The following is a 21,193-nucleotide window of genomic DNA, read 5'->3' as shown; positions in this document are numbered from 1 at the left end:
TAAGAAACACAAACACCATCATTCATGTCTGTAGTGTGCAATCTCCTAAAATTACAAATCCCAAAAGCCTCCTAGCCTTCATGTAATGTTAGAAAACAGACAAAATCAAACATACATACACTAAACCTTTTGAACCTCATGATGTCTAATGCACAGCATTATGTTTAAACACAGAGCTGTATATTTCACAAATGTTTTTAATTTTAAAAATGTGTATGTATATATATATGTGTGTGTGTGTGTGTGTGTATGTTGTGTGTTTCTAACGTAAAGGACGAAACAGGATTTGGCAGTGTGGTTTGCACATCCGACTGTCAAAAAATCAGATAGCTTAATTGGGTCATCAGCTGCAATGATTTGCGCTGGTCACAGTGATCACAATCAATTAAGAGGCAGTGGCTGAGTCCCGGCACCTTCGAGACAAAGCCGATAGATTCTCTCTCCTCCTAGAAAGCAGCGAATTGACTGCGAGCTCCGAGTGTTATTAATAGTCACTGCAGGGGTGTCAAGGGTCTTTGGCTGTCAAAGGGTTTAGGTAGCAGCAGGGTTCAGAGAGGCGCTGAACCACCATCACCTCAATGTGGGAAAGGCCACTGATTAACCATGTTTTACAGCAGTCTTTTTCAACAAAGACTTGCTTCTCTGTGGTCATTTTGTAAATCAGTGTGAAGGTGAAACAGTCCAACAATCTGCCAGTGGATGGCAGTGTTGACTGAGCCTGCTTTCATTCAATACAAAGTATAAAATATTAAATTAGAACCTGTTCAGCTTACCTTACTTCACGTGGTTGGGGGAGCTGGATTGTTCTCGATGTGAGCCTGTGTAGGGACAAAGAAAACAATTTAGTTCAATTAAGCCTCTCCACTTGGTTAATAGCGGAGGAAGAAAAGAGCTTCATCCTTTAATAGGACCCACACATCTCACTAAGAAAGGGTTATGGTTAAAGCAACAGAGCAAGGATAAAGCAATTCCTTTGGCTGTCCCCCGTGGTTGTATGCACCACTATGCACCATGATATGTGCAACAAATGAGACCAACAGGAGGGTCTAACATTATGCATATATCCAGAGGCCCACTACACCAGCCCAGGAGGAGAAATGTGTTGCTTTATGGTTTTGTCGAATACAGAGCTCATTCTGAGGTTCAGTTTACTGCACTCAGTGTCTGGCTTTTATTTTCTTATCTAAGGTTCACTTGGGAGTATATGTACTGAGGCATTTGGTTGTCTTTGCTCACAAAAATACAGTAGGTAGTACCTTAGTAGATCATTTTGGTGGTTTATCTCACAGTGTTTTATATTTGACAAGGCTAACTCGAAATGTTGCATGGTTTCAAAGGAGAGTCAGCTTTGACCGTAAATGGTGTACAAATACTTGGATAGCAGCCTAGACAAAATCAACAAGCAAAAAAAGGTAATGATGTCTGACTCATACTTAAAGCTTACTTTAAAAAAGGTGAACTGATGACTTTGTACTTTTACCTGTTTGTTTGTTGGCTTGACATCTCAAAGACCTGTTGCATGATTAACATTACCATTATTTATCACAAATTTCCCCTTGGGGACAATAAAGTTAAAGTTCAGGCTGTTTAGATCATTTTCCAAATCTGTGGAGCAAAACTTTCTTGATTTCTGAATGTGGGGTTGACAGACAATAACTCTGCACTTATGTAGTATTGGAATAATTGGAAAATCTAGTTTCTGACAAGGAAAAAAAAATCACGTGCAATTGAACACCCCGTCATGTCGAAACAATAAGTCAGACAGTCTGAGACAATTTCCTTACACAAGATGCCATCGTATGTGCAGAAACACGGCGGGCGAGAGTAAAATGTTTGGTTGACGGTAAAAAAATAATAATCATTTAAAGTATAAATTCACATATTGCATGTCAGTTCTTTGCTCACATGTCAATTTTTGTAGTTTCAGAAAATGGTGCAGCAACAAATCTTGGACAAAATGTCATGTTAAAATGCTCTGAGCAATAAAATACAACACCATCTTTTTTGTAGTGCCATGTTGTTTCCACATTATGATTTTAAGCAACACACCAAAGTCTGAAAAACAACTTCCAAATTTGGGAAATGGGACCACACAATGGATGAAAATCAATGCAACATAATTAAACATGTCATTTAACACAAAAGAGATGCATGAAGTGTCCTAAACAGCAGCAACTCAACTAAGACAGAGAGCTGCTATGTACTGTTTTTGTTTTAATGGATCCTTAAAGTTTGTGCTGGGCTTCCTTGGCATTACATGTCAAGAGTTCTCTGACATTTATTTGCAGAGCAGTGGAGCGAAGGAGACGTTGTGATGGGTTTCAACACTGATCGGCATGCGTCCATCCAATTTAGATTGACATCATGCCTTTCAGGCCTGTTCTCCACTGCTGAGGAAGCATAAAATTTATCCAGAATTATTTGAGGAAATTACCCTTCCAGAAGCAAGGCAGAGCCGAGTCAAACATTTACAGGCACAGCGGCAGCCTCAGCTGCTCTCTATTAAGACTCCTCTCCTCCACTCAGGGAGCCCACAGCAACTGACAAACCTGGAAACCTTTGTGTCTGATTGAGTGCCGAGGAATGAGCCAATTAGAGGTGTTTGTCAGGGGAGCAACAATCGTGAAACAATTCACTATGGCAGACATTCGGTGCGGCATTGGTTTGTCTGGAGCAGCATTAAAAACTGCAGTGTTTTATTTCCCTGTTTGATATCTATTCTATGAAACAAAAAGAGCCAAACTCCCTTTCAATTTTTGATATGTTGTAGCAGACAGTTTATGCCCGAAGACATAAAGAAATAAGACAGCAACAGATATATTATGAATGATTTTTGTTTAAAATTGTCTGCTTATCCCTTCTGGTCATATTCTATTTAACATTAAACAAACACATTCCCTTAGAAGGCTTGAGAGCCCTTTGCAGACAAAGGGCATACCAAGCTGCTGGGTCTACATGTGACGACAGACCAGCAGCGCTCTCTACTGGCAAGAGAAATACAAATGAGATTTTAATAGTCTCCTCCATTTGCTCAGAGTACCTCTCAATGCATTGATCAGTGGATAGCTGATGCCATTAAAAAAATAAACTGACATTTATGTCTTTTTGGTATATGACATAAATGTTGTATTTTATCTGAAGAAATATTCAAATGTATGCTATTGGAATTAAGAAGGTGCTCAAATCTGTAAAACTATATACTATTACTATATACTATTATTCAATATAAATCTGTTTACATTTAAGAAACACTTATACATACATTTCAGTCTGTGTGGGACACTTTCTTCAACAAAAATAACTTTCACTTCAAAATAATATCAAAACTAATTTTAAAAGATAACGTATTTACCAGTAAATCTACTGAGTCTGACGTTTGGCAGTTATAGAAGGTAAGGTTACATTAATATGTACCCCACAATTTTTGCCTACTTATTCACTGGGACGAGGATTTGAATAACAAACATTACAAGCGCAAAGGATATACATAATAATCTACATAATAGTTATTCTTCATAATGTTATCAATCCAGTGTTGGGAAGACAATCGATGAAATTCATGTGCAAGCACAAAGTGTTATCTAGATTTGGTTGTCCTTTAGAGCATGACCAGTACATGGTTCTCTAAAAGAACCGAGATACCACGAAAAAGAACAAACAGTAAGTTAGTCATTACAATCACAGATGTGATTAGGAAATGGACCTCTGGAACTGACCTCACCCTGCACTGTCAAATAAGTTAATGGAACAGAAGCAGCACTGGCATTGTGGGTTTTGTGAAGTCCCTTACATACAGCTGGTGTCACTGTGCAGACAGGCGCATAGTGTTGATTTTTATTTAAACAGAACAAGAAGATATGTTAGGGGATGGTTAAATCCCCAACAATATTTAATAGGAGGTAAACGCACTTTAAGGTAACAAGTGAAATACAATTTCTACTCATATTACACTTAATTAAATTCACCTGTTAAAAGGTACAGTATGAATGAACCAAAAAAAAACAATAAATTCAGTCAAGGGTCTAGTGCATTGGGTTCATCTTATCTCTTTGCCACTGTATATCTGTTTAAATCTACAGCAAATGCACCCACTGATAGGACCCTGACTTTAGTAAACACCAAAGGCCACTTAAGCCCACTTCGTACTTTCCGCATCCACGTGACCACAAGGGTCCGTGTGACGTAAATATTGTCATCCACCCATGAACACAAGATCTGTGTGGACATCTATATGCATGTCTGTGTGCAGCTTAAAATTTGTGACCTCAAGGACACTCCATTTCAGTTGGAGGCGTATGCACCTCTAGCTGGTTTGCCAAGAAGAAGATAACAAATGCTTGTTTAAAAAAGAGGTTGCAACAAGATCCACTGTTACCATACTTTTATGATTTGTTTTTAAAGGAATAGGTTTTTCCAAAAAATAACAAACACAGGTGCTCTTCTTGCAGTTATGAGGTTGCCATTTTATTTAATAATGTCCATGCTTTAAAGCCAGAATGGATGGTCTATAGAAATGGAGGTAGGAAGATCTCTTGTGGTTTGCTGTTATGTAATCAGTTGTCTCAGCAATGTGGGGTGTTGCAGGCAATTTGATGAATTTACTGTTAATCAGACGACAAATAAAACAAAAATTAGCTTGCTAGCAAACCCCAAAGTCCCTCCGCCTCACTCTCTGCTGCTAGTAGACAACTGTGCTGGGAAGAGAGCGCATTTATTGTTATAAGGCAACTGATAAAGTAAAACCCATCACAGTAGAGCTTTCCTCCCCCATTTTAACACATAGATGTATAATAATAACTACATACTGCATTCCAAGATGGCACCTATTCATTCCAATAGAGTTGCTCGCCTGGCGCATAGGCTAAAAGATGTTTTTGGCTTTCAGGTTTACTTCCACGATATATAGCCCTCTAAATATGCAGTTTTTGAGTTCCCCACTTGGCGTGTAGACCTGAAATTGTGATGAAATTGCAGATTTTTAAACCAATAAGTTTTACAAATATAAAACTTTCATGCAGTTCAAGATGTCCTGTCAACAGTTTTACATTTCTTTTACAATGGTTGCCATATGGGGGAAAATTCCTTTTAGGTCTCAGGGAATTTTCACGCTGCAGTGGCCACCGGAAAAATCGGAAGCAAGGCTGAGCAGCTTACGGGGGCCTGTTCCAACATTACCGCCACCAAGTGAAATGGATTCTGAATTGGGAAATGTGCATGCATAGAAAGCCAGACCAACGCGGACCCTCAATAGTAGTATGAATGGAATCGGATGTAGGTCTGTGTGAACGGTCAAAGTCTGCAGCTGTCCACAGATGTGCACACAAAAAATGTGTTTGAGCCTTTACACTGAATCCCTCATTATGTTAACAATACAACAGGTGTGAGATTGGCTATTTTAGCAGTCAGTAACTGAGGCACATGTGCATAAAAATTCATAGAATCTTAATTAAGTACAGTGAGGCAACGGAAAGTATATTCTCATTTTACATTATACTGTTATAGTAAAATCACTGAAGATGTGAGATCAATGTATTAAAGTGATCAAAGTTGATGTTGGCAGAAAACAAATTAGAAAAGTGAAAAAAGATCTGTACATGAAGATGACAAAATTTAGCACAAATCTAATGGGCATGAATGGGTTAATTGCACATATTCAGTGCACCCAACTTTAAAAAAAAAAAAAAAAAAAAGGCTTTGGGGGCTTGGCAGACTTTCCATTCAGCATACAAACAACTGCACAAGGTTCAGTCATTCAGTGTTTCACAGCCTGTCCACCATAAATCAAGACCTCTCATATTGAAGGTAAGCAGTTTCATTTAGGCATTGCAGCATTAAAACATTTAAAATGACACATTTCTGAATTCTGTATTCTGTAGTGAACTGCCTATTGTTTTAATTTTGATGTTAATTTTCAATCCACAGCTGGTATGCAAACCATTGTGCTGTTGGCTTTGTGTGCACTGGGAACATCACTGGTGTTGCCAGACCCAGACACAACTGGAGAGAAAGTGGTCGAAGAGCCTATTCCATGTTCTAAGGGATGCACCTGTCTGCATGATGACTACACCTTGGAGCTCAACATGTACTGCAGTGCTCGTAACTTCACACAGGTCCCATCTGACATGCCCCCCTCTACTCATTCTCTCTGGCTGGATGGCAACCTGTTCACCTCCCTTCCAGCTGTGTCCTTTAAGGATCTTTCTATCCTCGACTTTTTAAATCTGCAGAGTGGCCAGCTGGTGACACTTGATCCTCAGGCTTTCAAAGGGCTAAGGTCGCTCGCACACATTCACCTTGAGCGAAATCGCCTGCGGGCGTTGCCAGCTGTGATCTTCCAGAATACACCCAACCTTGCTTCACTCAGTCTGCACAACAACCAGATCAGTCGTATTGAGGAACGACTGTTTGCAGGACTCTCACAAATGTGGCTCCTCAATCTAGGCTGGAACTCGTTAACAGTTTTACCTGAGACAGCTTTCAGTGACCTGCAGGGTCTACGGGAGCTCATCCTCGCAGGAAACCGACTCCCTTACTTGCAGCCACAGCTTTTCCAAAATCTTGCTGAGCTTAAAGAGTTAGATCTGACTGGAAATCACCTCAAGGTTATCAAAGCTAATGTGTTTGTTAAACTGACCAAACTGCAAAAGCTTTACCTGGCCCAGAATCAGATTGTGACAGTGGCGCCCAGAGCCTTTCTAGGTATGAAGTCACTAAGATGGTTGGATCTCACAAACAACAGACTGACAGCTCTCCATGACGACACTTTTGTGGGCCTGCTCAGTCTTCATGTACTGCGTCTTTCCAACAATTCTATCACTGGAATTAGGCCTAGGACTTTCCGGGATCTGCAGTACTTAGAAGAGCTACGACTCAGCTACAACAAAATCCGAGCCCTGGGGGAAAGGATCTTTGAAGGGCTTGGTCATCTGGAGGTCCTGGAGCTAGAGCACAACCAAGTGCAGGAGGCACAAGCGGGTAGTTTCACTGGACTCTCTCATGTGGCTGTCATCAACCTCTCTGGAAGCTGCTTCCAGAGTCTACCAGACCAAATGTTTAAAGGTCTGTCAAAGCTTCACAGCCTTCATCTGGATAGAGGCTGTCTAACAAGGGTCACAACTCAAGCTTTCACTGGACTCTCTGGTCTAAGGAGGCTTTTCTTGCAGCACAACAACATCTCTGAGGTGGAACACCCCAGCTTTGTGGACCTGGTGGGTCTATTGGGACTGGACTTAAGTTACAACAAGCTGGAGGTCCTCACAACCCATACCTTCTCTGACCTAAAGAACTTAGAGTATTTGCTGTTGTCCAACAATGAATGTCGACAATTTTTGCAGAATGGCACAAAGCAGCTACTCCCAAAGCTGCGCTATCTGGACCTGAGAGATAATAGCTTGACAAGCATGGTCCCTGATTTTCCAGAGAGTATGGAAAAACTTTTGCTGTCTGGGAACCAGTGGAAATGCGACTGCAGTGCTCTCCCACTCAGAAACTACAGCTTGAGGAATCCGACGGTAATACCTCGGCAAGTGGAGACCCACGCAGAGGGTGAAGAGCCTGATTCAACCATCACTATATACAACAACATTACATGCACCAGCCCACCACGTGCAGCTGGTCAGGACCTGCGGGATGTTGACAGTGAACTCTTCAAAAGTTGCTAGACAAACATGCATAAATGTTTAGGGAGTTGATTGGTGTTATCTATGATATTTTCATCAAAATATATTCATTCAGTTTAAAGATTTTAATTTAAGATTTTAATTGTAGCACTGATGCAATATTCAGGGTCTTGTTTCACATTTTGGCTTATATTGATAGAAAAATAGTTTCCATCTGTAGCCTTTAGATAAAATGGTACAAAAAGACTTAAGCTGTGAATTGCTATGATCTTTCAAAATGAAAGGACAAATGAAGCATGACTATTATTTCTTAATAGTCAATGTCTAATTGTGGGAATATGTAAACACAGCAGGTAACGTCATCACCTCCCTGCAGAAAAGTGACAGTTTGTTGGAATTTTCTTCAATCTAATACAAATGGGATCGGGTTACCAGGTGGAGTTGCTTAATATGATTGCAGGAGCTTTATAAAAAACTAAACAGACAACAAAACTGATGACATTAAATGTGATGCATATTGTTGTATTTTTTTTTTAAAGTAATATATTTTGAAGCTTATTGTTTATGTTCCATAAATCACTTGAACTTCCCTTCACGCCCTTGAACACAGAAAGTATCAAAATTACATAATAAAGTCACACATCCTTTGTTATGTTCATGAGCAATTTGGGGACAATAAAAATGGTGATAACCAGGAAGAAACTATGGGGCAGCAGGCCTGTACTTTATGATGACAACACAGGTGTACTTTTGGAAGCCCCATAAACCTTTTGCAAAACTAAAAGCAACAAAACTGAAATGGCATTTACTACATTCTACTTTTTGTTTGTTTGGTTAGTAAGTTGGTTTTGTTGTGTTTTTTGTTGTTGTTTAATCTAATTTGTTTATTAGTCCAAAGGCAACAAAGTGCTGCTCTGTCTCTGGCGATGAGTTTAATTTCTTAGTTTCCTCATGTTTGTTTGGAAATTGTCTCATTTGTAGATACCTGCAGAATTAAGTGTTGGGGAAGCCAGACTCATAAAGTACAATTCACAGTTTAGTTAATCATTATAGGACTGGGCTGGTTAAACAACAGTTTTGTAAAAATAACATGCAGCAAGAGATATCTGTACAGCCCAGACACTATAATGTTACTTGCTGTGTGTATACCTTATGTAGTAAAGATTCATGTGTGTCACTTTAAAAATGCACAGTTGGAAATTTGCCACAAGAGTGCAATAAATGTTTTAAAGCGTGTGTGCACTTTCTCTAAAAAAAAAAGAAAAAATTAAAAAGTCCCATGTACTTCACAAACTTTACCACTTCCAAGAAATAGCTAATTTGTCCCACCTGTACCATACACCACTAACTTGTCTCTAACGAATTAGCAAAATGGTAACGTTTTAAAGAAAAAAATGAGTTTAAAAATGACTGTAAACTTACCTCTTGGTCAAACAGTTGGCTCCTTGCGGTAGATGCATTCTGCAAAAGATAGCACAACGGCTAACGTTAGTCTGATAGGTCGCCGAGTGCACTATTTCTTATTAGCATGACTCCCATATCGGCAAGCCGAAAAGCTAGCTTGTTCATACAGTGGACTTACCATTGTCTGTAACGTTACATTATATTTGGGGCAGACTGCTGAACGTAACCTGAATTCGACATGTGTCTCTTCAACTCTTTCATGAACACCAACAGCAACGATGGCTATATGCTAATCCCTGGTCAGGTGTGTTGCTGCATTCAAACGCAACTCGTGAGCTCGTGTTTTCCAGGTGGGAAGTTGTGTACATAAAGTCGTAAACTCTGAGCTTCCAATAAATTTCCCCTGTCGAAATCATGAATACGAAAAGCAGGGGGAGTTCATATGGCCTCTTAAAACACGGTAAAACGACCTAATTTTAACGCAGAATAAGACAAGTTTCTTTTTGTTTCTTTTAATGAGGCTTGAGTTAGTAAATCGTGATATTTCTGACAGCCCTTGAAGGCAACATTGTTGAGGGCTCACACTGCGCACACGCGCTGCTCAGAGAAGCTTTCCGTTGCCAATGGTAACCAAGGCTCCTCAAAATGGACTGCGGCACATACACGGTAAAGTTACAGGAAAAAAAACTTTAATTTAGCGCTAGTAATGGACCTACATTATTCGTCGTGTTGGGATTCAATTGTGGAGAAGGTGAAACCGCATTTACCATCTATCGACTTTGATTCTTTATCGGTATGTATATCTTTTTTCCCCAGACATGTCCTAACGTCTGCTAGCTAACTGACCAAACAATATAACGTCAGGCTACATAACTTTTTTAACAACTGAAAATAACAAAATACTCTTAATGTTTCAGCCCAAAGATGAAGAGATTGTCACCATATATCAAAGACCAACTGGTCTTTCCCTAAAGGTCCCTGAAGACTTTGACCTAAGTTGTCCAGTGGATGATGATGAGCTAGAGGTTAGTACATTTTATAATAATAATGATAATACCTATCTTTATTGATATAGCAATTTTCAATCTTAAGTGCAAAGTGCTTTGCAGATTAAAAGTAAAATATCAGAAGCCCACGGAGCCCCTTGCTTACATACCAAACATTAAGAACATTAAGCAAATAAAGTTAAGAGTAAAAGAAATAACTGTATATGTGTGTGTGTGTGTGTGTGTATGTATATATGGCAAATAAGATGCTAATAATGGAGATGATCTCAAATAAAGAAAGTATAATGCCAATGAAAAAACAAACTCTTGAATTTAAAGCACATTAAAGTGCAAAGTATATCAAAGTATATCAAAGTGCATATAAAAATAGTGACATCATGAGTGTTAATGTCACAACACCTTAACAAACATGACTGGTAGTTACAGATGTTTGAGCATGTGTACTGTTTTTGATTTTGTGTGCATGTGTTTTCTCAATTAGGAGTTGTTGAAAACTGAAGCACAGACGCTCTGGCCAGAAGAGAGTGTAAAGTTAGATGATGTTGAAATCTTAGAAGGCCCTTCTGCAACTCAGTGGAGTACACACCACTCTGATGCTGGTGTTGAGGTGAGCTATATTGACCAACAACCACCATTCACACCCGTGTATCATGGCATACAGTAAATTTTCACCTTTTCCTTTCCTTCCCTGCTTCGCCATTAAAGACAGACGCTTGTAAGAGAGGTATTGGGGAGCTGAATGGAGCCAAGATGGATGTCTCTATAAAACCAAATGTGGACATTCCGAAATCTGATGAGAGTTTTCCTGTTCTGTCATTTACGGTGAGTTCGGAAAAGTAAAAAAAATAAAAAAGTGCAGTTAAATTAACATAATCATAAAAATACTGGATTTGTTATACACCAACATCAGAGGCTTGACCAGTGGGATTTGGAAGATGTCATCCGAAATCTGAAAGAGGATGGGCTGCATACACACAAACGTGTTTCAGTTGAACCTGCAAAAGCACATGCAGGTAATTACAACACTCACCCTTGTAGCTATAGTGAATGATTGGGGGCTTGTGGATTTAAATATTTCATTCCATTATGAATCGACTTTCTTCTGGTATAGTTTCAACCCAAATTTTGTTCATAGATGGGGACAAGGACAGGTCACCGGAGAAGATAATGGAGAGACTAGTCGCTTTCTGTCAGAGCCAGTCATCAAAGTCTGTGTCCGAGCCTGTGATAAGTTCAAACCACATCCGGTGAGTCATATCACTGCCAAGGTTTTGTGACCAAATATGTAAGATAATGATAACAATCGTCTGTTTCATGCAGACTGAATAATGTATGGAACAAATCATCTAAGAGGATGGAAGCAGAGCTGCAGCTCAACCACCAAGAACCTCCCACTGTTTATATTGACCTGCGTTGCCCCGATCCTTCAATAAAACCACCGAGAACATCCCCAAATCCTTCATCAGAGTCCAAACACAACACTCAACAGGAAACACCTCCTGCAAAGAAACCCAGTCTTAAAGTGCCTGTTGGATCACAGATGGGGGACAGGTAAATATTCCCTGCATTAGACACATTTGTCACGCTAAAGTACAGCACATTTTGTTTCATTTTTTGTCATTTCTCTGCTTCTAGTGAAGTGACTGGCAAGAGTATGCTGCTTCAGAAAATCAGGGAGATGAAAAGAAATGGGAATAAATGTCACAATAAATGTAGAGATTCTCCATATTCAGTGCCAAGGAATGAAGTGGATCAGAGAGAGAAGCTACCCCAGTTGGTAGAGTCTAACTGTAGCCTTGAGTCACACCATCTGTGGGCAAATGAACAATCTTCAAATGTACAGTTTGAGTACAGAAACCCTAAAATGGAGAGCCCACTGACAAATCAGCAAAGTACAATCAAAGAGCCAAAGCAGCAGAGGTATGTATTTATTTTTTCTTTATTTGTTATGTACATTATTAAGAATAAAAAAAATAACCATGATGATGCTTTTGTTAGTGATCTACAGAGACAACAAGTTAAGCAGACATTACAACATGAGCGACATCAGCAGATTCTTAAGCAACTGGAGATACATCGTCCAACAAAATCTGTCAGTCAGAAGCAGTCTGCTGCTGAAAGGACTGATGTCCTTTATGATTTTGTAAGTAGTTCCACAAAACTCGAATACTTCACCACCCACATGAGTATTTGCATAATCAATTACTCATCCTGTGTTATGCTGTGAAGAAAACTGTTTTCCTGGCATGCCTTCACAGTGAACAGAGAATCCAAAAAAGGGGGAAATTCTCCAAGAATTGAGATGATAGTTGGTTTCATTTAACAGCAGCAAAACAATATCAAAACATCCTTTTACAAAGTCACACAAACACACACACTTTTGCTAAAACATTACAATTTGATACACAGACAAGTACAAACAGTTTCATGCACGGTAGAGTAGCAGCCTTGGCCTGCGCTGTGGGTTTAAACTCTACTCAAAGGGAGGTCAAACCCATGTGTGTGCTCAGGCATGTTCAGAGTGCTCAACTTGTAGGCGGCAGCGTTTCATAAATAATATTGTAATGTTTTAGCAAAAATGCATGTGTTTTGGAAGTACTGGGCATACGACCGGACAAATGAGACTTTGATTACACTGAACAAGTTGTGTGAGTTTGTAAACAGATGTTTAGATATGGCGTTGCTGTTATTAAATGTGGACCCAGTGACTTCAGTTCAAACAAAATGTTTGCCTTTTTTTGGATTCACCGAGTTCACCGTAGAGGCATGTGGGGAAAAAAAAGTTTTCCTCACAACATCAAAGGTTATAATTGATGTACAAATGATTATTTTGCAGGCATGGTATTCTTTTAAAATGATGGCTCAGGCTCTTATATGTGTTTTTTTTTCAGGAGGCATCTCACCTACAGTCAATCAGTTCACTCCCCACAGATATTGAAAGTAAGTCATGTATGCTACTGATCGTGGACCTCTCCAGTCCCGGTGTGGTTGGAGCCAAAGCTCAAGGGAAGAAAAAACATCTGAATCCAGCTGCGACCAAGTCAAACATCTACAACACTTTAGTGGCGTGGTTTCTGTCTTTGGTGCGTGCCAACATTCGTCCCTGGTAAAGCTGTGTTCATGCTTCATCATTCATGTAAGGGTCACTTGTTTATGTGTATATTAATAGGTTGGCCCAGAAGCACACCATGATGAAGATGAGGCCAGTGCAAAGATCCCATTCTGGGTTGCTGGACTTCAGCAGCTGTGGACAGAGGATGGACTGGCTTTGCATGTTTTAGCTGTGGCTCGTCAACCTTATACACCAAGGGTGAATAGTTACAAAGCAAAAAAAGAGAAACATTACTCTTTAGGCTTTACAGGATGTGTACTGATGCTGTTCTTTTCTTTGGTTTGTAGAAAAGGGACATAGACATCCACACACCTTTCTATAACCAAGTCTGCAAGTTCCTCTCTGAGACCTCGCTCACTCTTATCGCTCGCTGGCTCCCTCAGCTCAAAAACTTGCAGGACAAACAACCCTATGCTTCACCAATCCATCTGCCATCCTCTTATTTAAATTGTTTCATCTCCACTACCTCCAACAAAAAGGTGGTTGTCTTCAGACAACATATTTCCAAGCACACGGGTGATTTTGCATTGTCTTGATGGTATTCTGTTCCCTCGGCCTTATATTTCAGGTGATAGAGAGGACATTTGGTCCCAGTCCAGAGTTTTACTGGCAGACTGTGGAAACTCAGGAGCGAGTTTGTAAGGGAAGAGCAATCACACAAGAGCTGCACACAGAGGTGAGCATGTTGTCCTTCAAAGGTTTGTGTCTTTTGATCCTAAAAAGCACCGAGGCGTAGCAGTGAAGGTGGAGCGGATATGTTGCTCTCTTTTTTGTTGTAGGTATCAGTTGCTCTGGGGGGCAGAGCTTTCTTTCTGAATCCCCTCATAACACACTACACCCTCCAGCTTGTTCTCGACTCCGGACTCGATGTGTGTGGTGTGCGGCTCCTGTATCCACCACAGAGGTTCCTGATCGACAGCAGTGCTGGTAGGACATAACTATAGGTCGTGATATACTCAGTAACTCTCCTTGTGGCTCATTGGTCTGCAGTATGTCCTTGTTCCAACTGTGGCCTTTTGTCAGTGTCCTCACTGAATAAAAATAGTCTTTAAAAATTCTCTCTCTGATTCATATCAGGTGCTGTACCAGTTATCCAGAGAAGTGATGAGAGCTGCCAGCCTGTACTTGTCCTTGCTGTTCGAGGCCTTCATGCGCACTCGGTGTTGAAAGATTTAACTAGTTCCTTAGATCCTCAGCTGTCCAGAAAGACACATCTCGACCCTCTTCACTGCAGAGGTCAAGAGCCTCCACTCCTCTACTCCCCTCGACTTGCCAGTCAGGTCCACAGGGAGCTGTGCTTGTGGTTCTCAGGAAGACTTCAAGGAGGAAGTGCAGAGAAACACAACCGTCTTGTGAATAGGTTTGCTGTCAAAACATTTAACGTGTGATATTTTTTTTAGATCATGCATTTTTTTTTAAAGTTTAGCAGTCAGATGTTAGAGATTTATCTTCAGCAGGATATCATGGCTTTTAGTTTTGTGTGCCACTTTTCAGTGGCCCCATCTGGCCACCTTTATGAAAAATCTCTGAGGGCTCTACTGACTACAGAATACACCTTTTATCACTAGTTACATTTTTTTTATTCTAATAGTGTCATAATCAGTTACGCTTACTTTTGTTTGTAGAGTTGTACGTTCGGATGACAGTGTCGAAGGCAGCCTGTTCAATTCAAGCAGATCACCCTCTTTTCTGTGTGCTACGACAAAAGGTACTGTTAACTCAAAAAGGAGCCAAAACTCTCAAAAGCGGAAAATGGCTTCTGTCCACATTTCATTTTCAACTTTCATCTTTACCGTCTTGAGGAAAATTTTGTTTGCAGTCAATGATCGAAGATTTTTTTTTACTTGAGTGGATCTGCTATCTCTTTCTCCCTCCCTGCACAGCTGACTTACTCCTTGTGGTGTCGCCTGTTGTGCGTCCATGTTGCTACGGCCGAGTGCTGGCTGTTTGTGAACAAAGAGGCTTCAGTGTGTTGGGGCTGCAGAGGCTGCAGCTTTGGAGAAATGGAGCTGCAGTCATTGGACTCTCCAACCAGCAGGTAGAACTGAAAGATAAACAGAGCTCTGACATTCAGGAGAACAGTGTGTAGAACAAAAGATAAGATTTTAGAGTCTCGTGACAAAAGTCAATAATCGATAATATGTTTTATATTTTAACATAGTTGCATTGTAGGGAATTTTACTATTTACAGGCATTTGCACCTCTGTATTTTTCATCACAGCATTGAAGCCTGTGTGTGTTTTCTCCAGGCACTTGTGTTCTGCGGTCCACATGCTGTGACCCTGGATCAGGGTCAGATGGAGTTGCCCTCTCACTGTCTGGTGTTGTTGCTGAGAAAAGAAAATGCAGTGCACCACAGTGTTAGTCTGCCAGCAGGTCTGAATGCCATCTAGAATTATATCTACAACATTATTAATCATAAAGTAAAAATGTAATAATGTTAAAAATTAAGTCTGCACTGTGTTTCCCTGACAGTAAAATAACACTGCAGTTGCCATATTGTTTCAGCCTTAATGAGAGAATTTAAGGCACAGAGGCTTCTAGGCTGCATCCTCTCCAGACATGATGGTGTTCACGCAGTGGAGCCAAGCGTCTGTTTCCACACCGTGCCTTACAGCAGTAAACTGTTCCATATCTTTGGTAAGAACTGTGTTCAATGCCAGTACGCCCCTCTGCCATTTTGCTGTATGTTTCTTATGTTTTCTTTTTAGTCAGGTGTATGTGGGCAGTGCCAGATCCTTCCAGTGTGATCCTGTCCCATCAAAAGTGGTCATCCAAGTCCAACATGGAGCAGGTGGTGATTTTGACCTTGTGTGGGAAGGACATGAGCCAAGGCCTGAGCCTCCTACACAGAGCGCTGACAGAAGGCCAGGGAGGTGGGTGAAGTTCAACAGTATTTGTGAGAGCACAGCCTGTCCTAGTTTAGAACTGGAGGTGGCAAAAAACAACAAAATACACTGTTAAATACACAAAGAGCCTACGCAGTTTATTAGAAAGTGAATTATGCAATCAGAATTCTCTTAACTTACCCCTTTGCTCATTTTTCAATGTTTTTTTTTTTTTAATCTTTTTTTTATTGATATTCCATGTGATGTACCACATGCAGGGTTCGAGCTGCTTGGCCTGAAGTGGCTGCCTGCGTTGACTCGACTTCAGGCTCAGGAGCTGAGTCCATATGAGGTGGGAGAGCAGCTCTGTCAGGACAGCCTGAAAAAGCTGATGTCCTCTCCTGCTTTACTGTGTGCTCTTAGACGGGTGGATGCTTTTGCTTCAATGCGGAATCTCCTGCCACACGATCACCCTGGTAACCTCGGTGTCCTGATGTCACCTACACCTGAAGTGGCTTTCAGACAAGCCTCCCTCTTCTTCTTTGAGCATGAGATGATTCCAGGTATATTTGTTGATTTTTGTAGAAAACATGACAAACAAAATATCAGATACCAAGTCTAAAAAGTGATGAAGTATTCGAGCCTGTCACAACATTAAAGAGGAAATGAGCAGATAGCCTTATGTGTGTATACCTCTATTCTTAACAGACCGCAGCCAGCACCTACTTCTGAAGTTTCCTCCCCAAAGATGCAGCACAAAAGGTTTGTGTATAAAAGGATAACAACCCAATCTTAAAAATATTTACATAGCACACAACAATTACGTTTTCATATGTAATATGCCAAAAAAGGTTTTTGTTCCCATTAAAATCTTTTGACTCTGCATGCACACTGCTTTCTGGCTCAAAGACAGCACATACAGTCTATAAGATATGTAATTCTTTAGATTGCAAATACTCAGATTGACTAATTTATTTGTACAGCACAAAATTGTGAAAAATACAATAAATCTCTCAGTGACTAAATTGTGATTTAGAATGTGTAGATGATGCAAGTCATAAATATAATATTGAAAAATCAAAATGTTACATCAGTACTGGTGTAACAGTGGAAGCATTATGCATCATCTGAGGAAAAAAATCTGCTGTGTAAATATCTCAGAATTATGAGAAAAGTTCTCATGGGAGAAAAAAGAAAAGTTTCTTTCTCTTAATTTGAAAGTGATTACAATGTTAATTGCAAGAGGCAACTTTTGAAGCTGAGAAAGGAAGCTGATGGCAGAAGTGCCAAAAACTCCAGTTCCTCAAATGGCCACTTGAGCCCGGCTCCAAAACAGAGTAAATCCCCATAGACCCCTATGTTAAAATGTCCAGATTTACAGCAGAAATTAACATGTTTACAGCCTGGTGAAAAAAAAAAATTTGGTCTTTACAGCTAGTTTCAACATTCAGGACCTTTGTATTGGGTGAGTTGTTTTTTTTTTTTAAACAACGCTCTGGTACATTTTATCAGGCCCAAGGTTACAAATATTTAGGAGCAGGGCTGCTTGAGTTACGGGCTGATGCAACAGTCTGTGTATCTGCCCTCTGTTTAAATATGGTCACTTTTGATTATGAATATCTGTGACTGCGATGGCCAAAACACTGAACTCGACACTTCAAAAAAGTTCACAAACCAGTGGCTGGCATCGCAGTAACTACGTTTATTACTCATATAGTCCATGGTTATCTCAGAAAAAAAAGATTTTTTTTATTCTCCAGGAAATGCATTAAGCTTCTGTAATAACAAGCTAACATCCTATTCAGATTTACAGATGCTGCTCACTGTGTGCCTAATCAAGCCAAGAATCTGGACTCACTCTCTGGCTCAAATACTCCACAAACTCCGGCTGAGTGGCCTGGCACTGGTGGGCCTGCATGCAGTGACCCTGGAGAAAAGCAATGCTACCTCACTACTGTCTGCAGAAAGTGTAACCAGTCATGATTATCTAACTGAAAAATTCCTGTCATGCAAAAAAGTAAGCCTTAATAATTAATACATTGTTAATTGCTGTTTGCAGGACCGCTCAGACTTGGAGGCCCACGTGGAGTACTTGTGCTCTGGCTCCTCACTGGCTCTCTGCCTCCAGGGGGAAAACGCTGTGGGGAGGCTGCTGAATGTGCTCGGCCAAGATGACCCATCCCTATGGACCAGTTATGGCATGGCTCGTTCATACAATGGTATCTATGGTCAGTGCCCGATACTGCGTACTAGCACACACTCAAGAACTGGCTTGCCTTGTATGCTACATTGCATCATGGAAAGCACTTTGAATTGGCTTTGTGAATGAAATTTGCTGTACCAACAACCTATTTTGCCTTAAAAAGTCTGTCACCAACATTAACAGCATCAGGATCATATCAGCGAGCAATTGAGGATGTGAAAAGGCTTTTCCCAGAGGGCCTCTGTTGTGCTGAGACCAGCACAATGAGACAGGAACAGGTATACATGTCACATACAGGACTTAGTACTCGCGCTTTTTACTGATAGAAGACAGACATTCTGTGTTTGTGCTTGGTTTGTTTTTTCAGATACTCAGCATGCGGTCAGACTCTTTAGCCTCTTTGGAGCGTGAGCAGAGCTTCATGCTGGCCCCTGTGGCCCCGGAAAGTTGGTTACCTTCAATGGAATCGGGACCAAACGAAGGTTTGGACTATTGATCTGATTTTATTTTGATAAACAGACTATTATATGTATATTGATAACTTTTGTGAAGAGCAATGCTGTAAACTTATGCACATTTTCCTGTCTCTTGTAAACTGTAATGTCAAAGCTTTGAACATTGCATGGTTCAATGGGTTATTGAAGAAAAATAGGTCCCTTTAAATTACATAATCATTATTCAGGACTTTAGCAGGGGCTCATCTGGATTTGATGTTGAAATATGACTTAGTTCCAGGTGACCTTTGTAAAGAAACAAATGTCCCGTTTTGCTTGTTTACTGGTACCAGTGATACACAGTGCTGACTGGCAGACAACCTGTCTGCTGATACCCGTAAATGCTCCACCTCTCAGCCAAGTACCTTCCCAGCTGGACATGTTAGAGCAGCTGCTGAGGTCAGGCTGCCATCTGGTGGCATGTAGGATGAGCGTACTGGATAATGAGCAGAGGAAACATATCGCTGAGACACTCAAAGTGTCACCAAGAGGAGATGAAAAGGTGAGAAGTTTGGAAAACTATTAAGCTTGGAAATAAGTCGCGTTTAGAGTTAACTTTTCTATAAACAGAGCAATCAGCTGTTGATTTTCTCGTTTCCCTAAAAGATGGCTCATCTTAACACGGCACCCTGTGTCATCGTGGCTCTCCAAGGCAAAGGGATTATGACCAGCTTTAACATGATCCTTGAAAGGTATGGGAATAGAAAAACCTGCTGTGCATACATGTGGAATATGTATATGTAAATAACTTCTCATTTTCCTGTGCCTGTCATTGTTATAGCATTTACAAGGAGAGGTCAGACCTTGAAAAAGTGGGGAAAACAATTATCTACCCAGAAAGTCAGAAAGAGGTAAATTATAAATTCTGCCATTTTCACAGTCTGTATTTATTCCTAAAAGATTAAAGGAATAGTTCATCCCAAAAAGAAAAAAATAATATTTTTCTTCTTACCTGTAGTGCTATGTATCAATCTAAATTTGTTTCATTGTGAGTTACAGAGTGTTGGAGATGTCAGCCGCAGAGTTGTCTGTTTTCTCTCAAATATGATTGAACTAGATGGCATGCCGCTTGGTGCTTAAAGTGCCAAAAGTAAAAAAAAAAAACCCAAAACAACATAAAACTTGCCCCTTTCCAGAAATCATAACCCTTTTCTTTCTACCAAACAACACCTGCCAACTTCATCACAACACAGAAGGAAGTGTGGATTGACTCATGGACGAGAGGCTTGTGTCAGTATGAGATGTAAACATTAATGATGTCCTCCTCAGCAGAGCTGCAACATTAGCTTGTTGAATGGTGCTAGGTGAGCTAGCAGTAGATGCACACTTCCTTCTGCACAGTGATACTGTCGGTGGGTGTAGTTCAGTAGAAAGAAAATACATAAAACTGCTTGAAACAAGGGATTATCTTGAGTAAAAGGGTCATTATTTTTGGAGACAGACAATGATGTTGAGTTTAATATATGTATGTATATATATATATATGTATGTATATATATATATATATATATATATATATATATATATATATATATATATTCTTTTTTGTGCCTGAGCACCACACGCTGAGTGCCATCTATTTCCATTGTTTGACTTAATGCGGACATCTCTATGGCTAATATATCCAACACTAGGCAACTCACACCAAAACAATATACGTTGATACATAGATGTACAGCTAAAAGGAAAAATATATATATTTGATTTTGGGGTGAAGATTCCCTTTAAGATTTGTCATATTGTCATGACATTTTTTTGAATTAACAAGTCATCTTGCTGTTATGTTCTCTCCTCTAGGCCAAGCAGCTGATATGCTACCTATTTGATGCCTTGTTTCCTGAGAGCCATCCAACCATTGTGCCATAAAGTTCAAATGTGTTCACAAGCATGCCAAAGTTAATGCTACACCAGTTAGCATTTTCCTACACCTGTTCTGAAAAGAAAAAAAAACTCTAATTGTTCAGGAAATACTTTTTCTAGATAGTATAAATATTTTTATATGACTGTGATGTAATAAATGTTTTTTTTCCTTAAAAATCACAGTTCCTTTACTCTGGTGTCCACTCAACTTTTAAGGCACACGCGTTGTTTTCAGAGTTTTATTCTGTAAATTGTGTTTGAGACAAAAAGTATTCACACATTTCAGATGAAAAATTATTTTAATTCTCAAGATGATAAAAATAATTTTGTGAACTCTGTAAACCATTGCATAACTGTAGTGTAACAATTTAACAAGTGTTAACAAACTAGTAATACACTACAGAAAATATGCTGTACACAATGCTCAATGTAAAAAAAGAAATCTAATATTCTAACACTTGCACCTATTTTTGTGTTCACAACACAAATATACCAATATACCAACAGAATAATTTCTATGATTATCAGTAGAGGACTTCCTACATATTCATACAGCTTGTCACAAAATAAGGGACTTATTGTTTAATCGATTAATTATGTCTAATCCTATGACATTGAGTAAATCCATGAAATGCAGTTTCCTCAGATTTAACACATTCTCTATGA

At 39.8% G+C, this 21,193-nt stretch overlaps 3 protein-coding genes across 6 annotated transcripts in view; 2 read left to right on the top strand and 1 right to left on the bottom strand.

Annotated features, from left to right (window-relative positions):
- Positions 1-9,317, bottom strand: part of mrtfbb (myocardin related transcription factor Bb) — a 91,999-nt gene extending 82,682 nt beyond the window's left edge. For both annotated transcript variants that reach the window (XM_088090911.1, XM_088090912.1), the window contains exons 1-3: positions 9,202-9,317; positions 9,042-9,080; positions 774-818 (exon numbers count right to left, since the gene is read on the bottom strand). The gene's annotated coding sequence lies outside the window, so the exon portion shown is untranslated. The remainder of the gene's footprint in view (positions 1-773; positions 819-9,041; positions 9,081-9,201) is intronic.
- On the top strand, positions 5,702-8,855 carry igfals (insulin-like growth factor binding protein, acid labile subunit). The gene is made up of 2 exons (XM_042504125.2): positions 5,702-5,802; positions 5,923-8,855. Exon 2 carries the CDS (start codon positions 5,928-5,930, stop codon positions 7,659-7,661), a length of 1,734 nt encoding a protein of 577 aa, XP_042360059.1. The 5' UTR covers positions 5,702-5,802; positions 5,923-5,927; the 3' UTR covers positions 7,662-8,855.
- Positions 8,996-20,707, top strand: LOC121956230 (dynein axonemal assembly factor 8). 3 transcript variants are annotated; one of them, XM_088090908.1, is made up of 30 exons: positions 8,996-9,816; positions 9,941-10,048; positions 10,512-10,637; positions 10,736-10,852; positions 10,941-11,043; positions 11,166-11,277; positions 11,351-11,581; positions 11,666-11,950; positions 12,029-12,173; positions 12,922-13,113; positions 13,200-13,340; positions 13,430-13,621; positions 13,711-13,818; positions 13,922-14,069; positions 14,220-14,502; positions 14,768-14,850; positions 15,026-15,180; positions 15,392-15,518; positions 15,651-15,782; positions 15,854-16,018; positions 16,249-16,533; positions 16,679-16,732; positions 17,776-17,939; positions 18,030-18,198; positions 18,357-18,451; positions 18,541-18,655; positions 18,961-19,169; positions 19,274-19,359; positions 19,449-19,518; positions 20,465-20,707. In XM_088090908.1, the coding sequence occupies exons 1-30, from the start codon at positions 9,730-9,732 to the stop codon at positions 20,531-20,533; spliced, it is 4,356 nt and encodes a 1,451-aa protein (XP_087947034.1). In that variant the 5' UTR covers positions 8,996-9,729; the 3' UTR covers positions 20,534-20,707. The 3 variants fall into 3 exon arrangements, with proteins under 3 accessions (XP_087947034.1, XP_087947035.1, XP_087947036.1); XM_088090909.1 differs by lacking the exon at positions 16,679-16,732; XM_088090910.1 differs by lacking the exons at positions 8,996-9,816; positions 9,941-10,048 and having other exon boundaries at positions 10,532-10,637; positions 10,740-10,852.
- The last annotated feature ends 486 nt before the right edge of the window (positions 20,708-21,193 follow it).

The sequence above is a fragment of the Plectropomus leopardus genome, chromosome 18 (assembly GCF_026936395.1).
Source record: "Plectropomus leopardus strain MGB_pleo_1.0 chromosome 18, ASM2693639v1, whole genome shotgun sequence".
NCBI lineage: Eukaryota > Metazoa > Chordata > Actinopteri > Perciformes > Serranidae > Plectropomus > Plectropomus leopardus.
The sequence above is the reverse complement of the archived record's forward strand: the minus strand, read 5'-3'. Positions and strand labels throughout refer to the sequence as shown.

Excerpts from the sequence above, each read along its gene's own strand:
- igfals (XM_042504125.2), top strand. The coding sequence starts at position 5,928 with ATGCAAACCATTGTGCTGTTGGCTTTGTGTGCACTGGGAACATCACTG.
- LOC121956230 (XM_088090908.1), top strand. The coding sequence starts at position 9,730 with ATGGACCTACATTATTCGTCGTGTTGGGATTCAATTGTGGAGAAGGTG. Across the intron at positions 15,519-15,650 it reads CAGTGTTAGTCTGCCAGCAG|CCTTAATGAGAGAATTTAAG; the intron begins GTCTGAATGCCA and ends ATATTGTTTCAG. Across the intron at positions 16,733-17,775 it reads CCAAAGATGCAGCACAAAAG|ATTTACAGATGCTGCTCACT; the intron begins GTTTGTGTATAA and ends CATCCTATTCAG.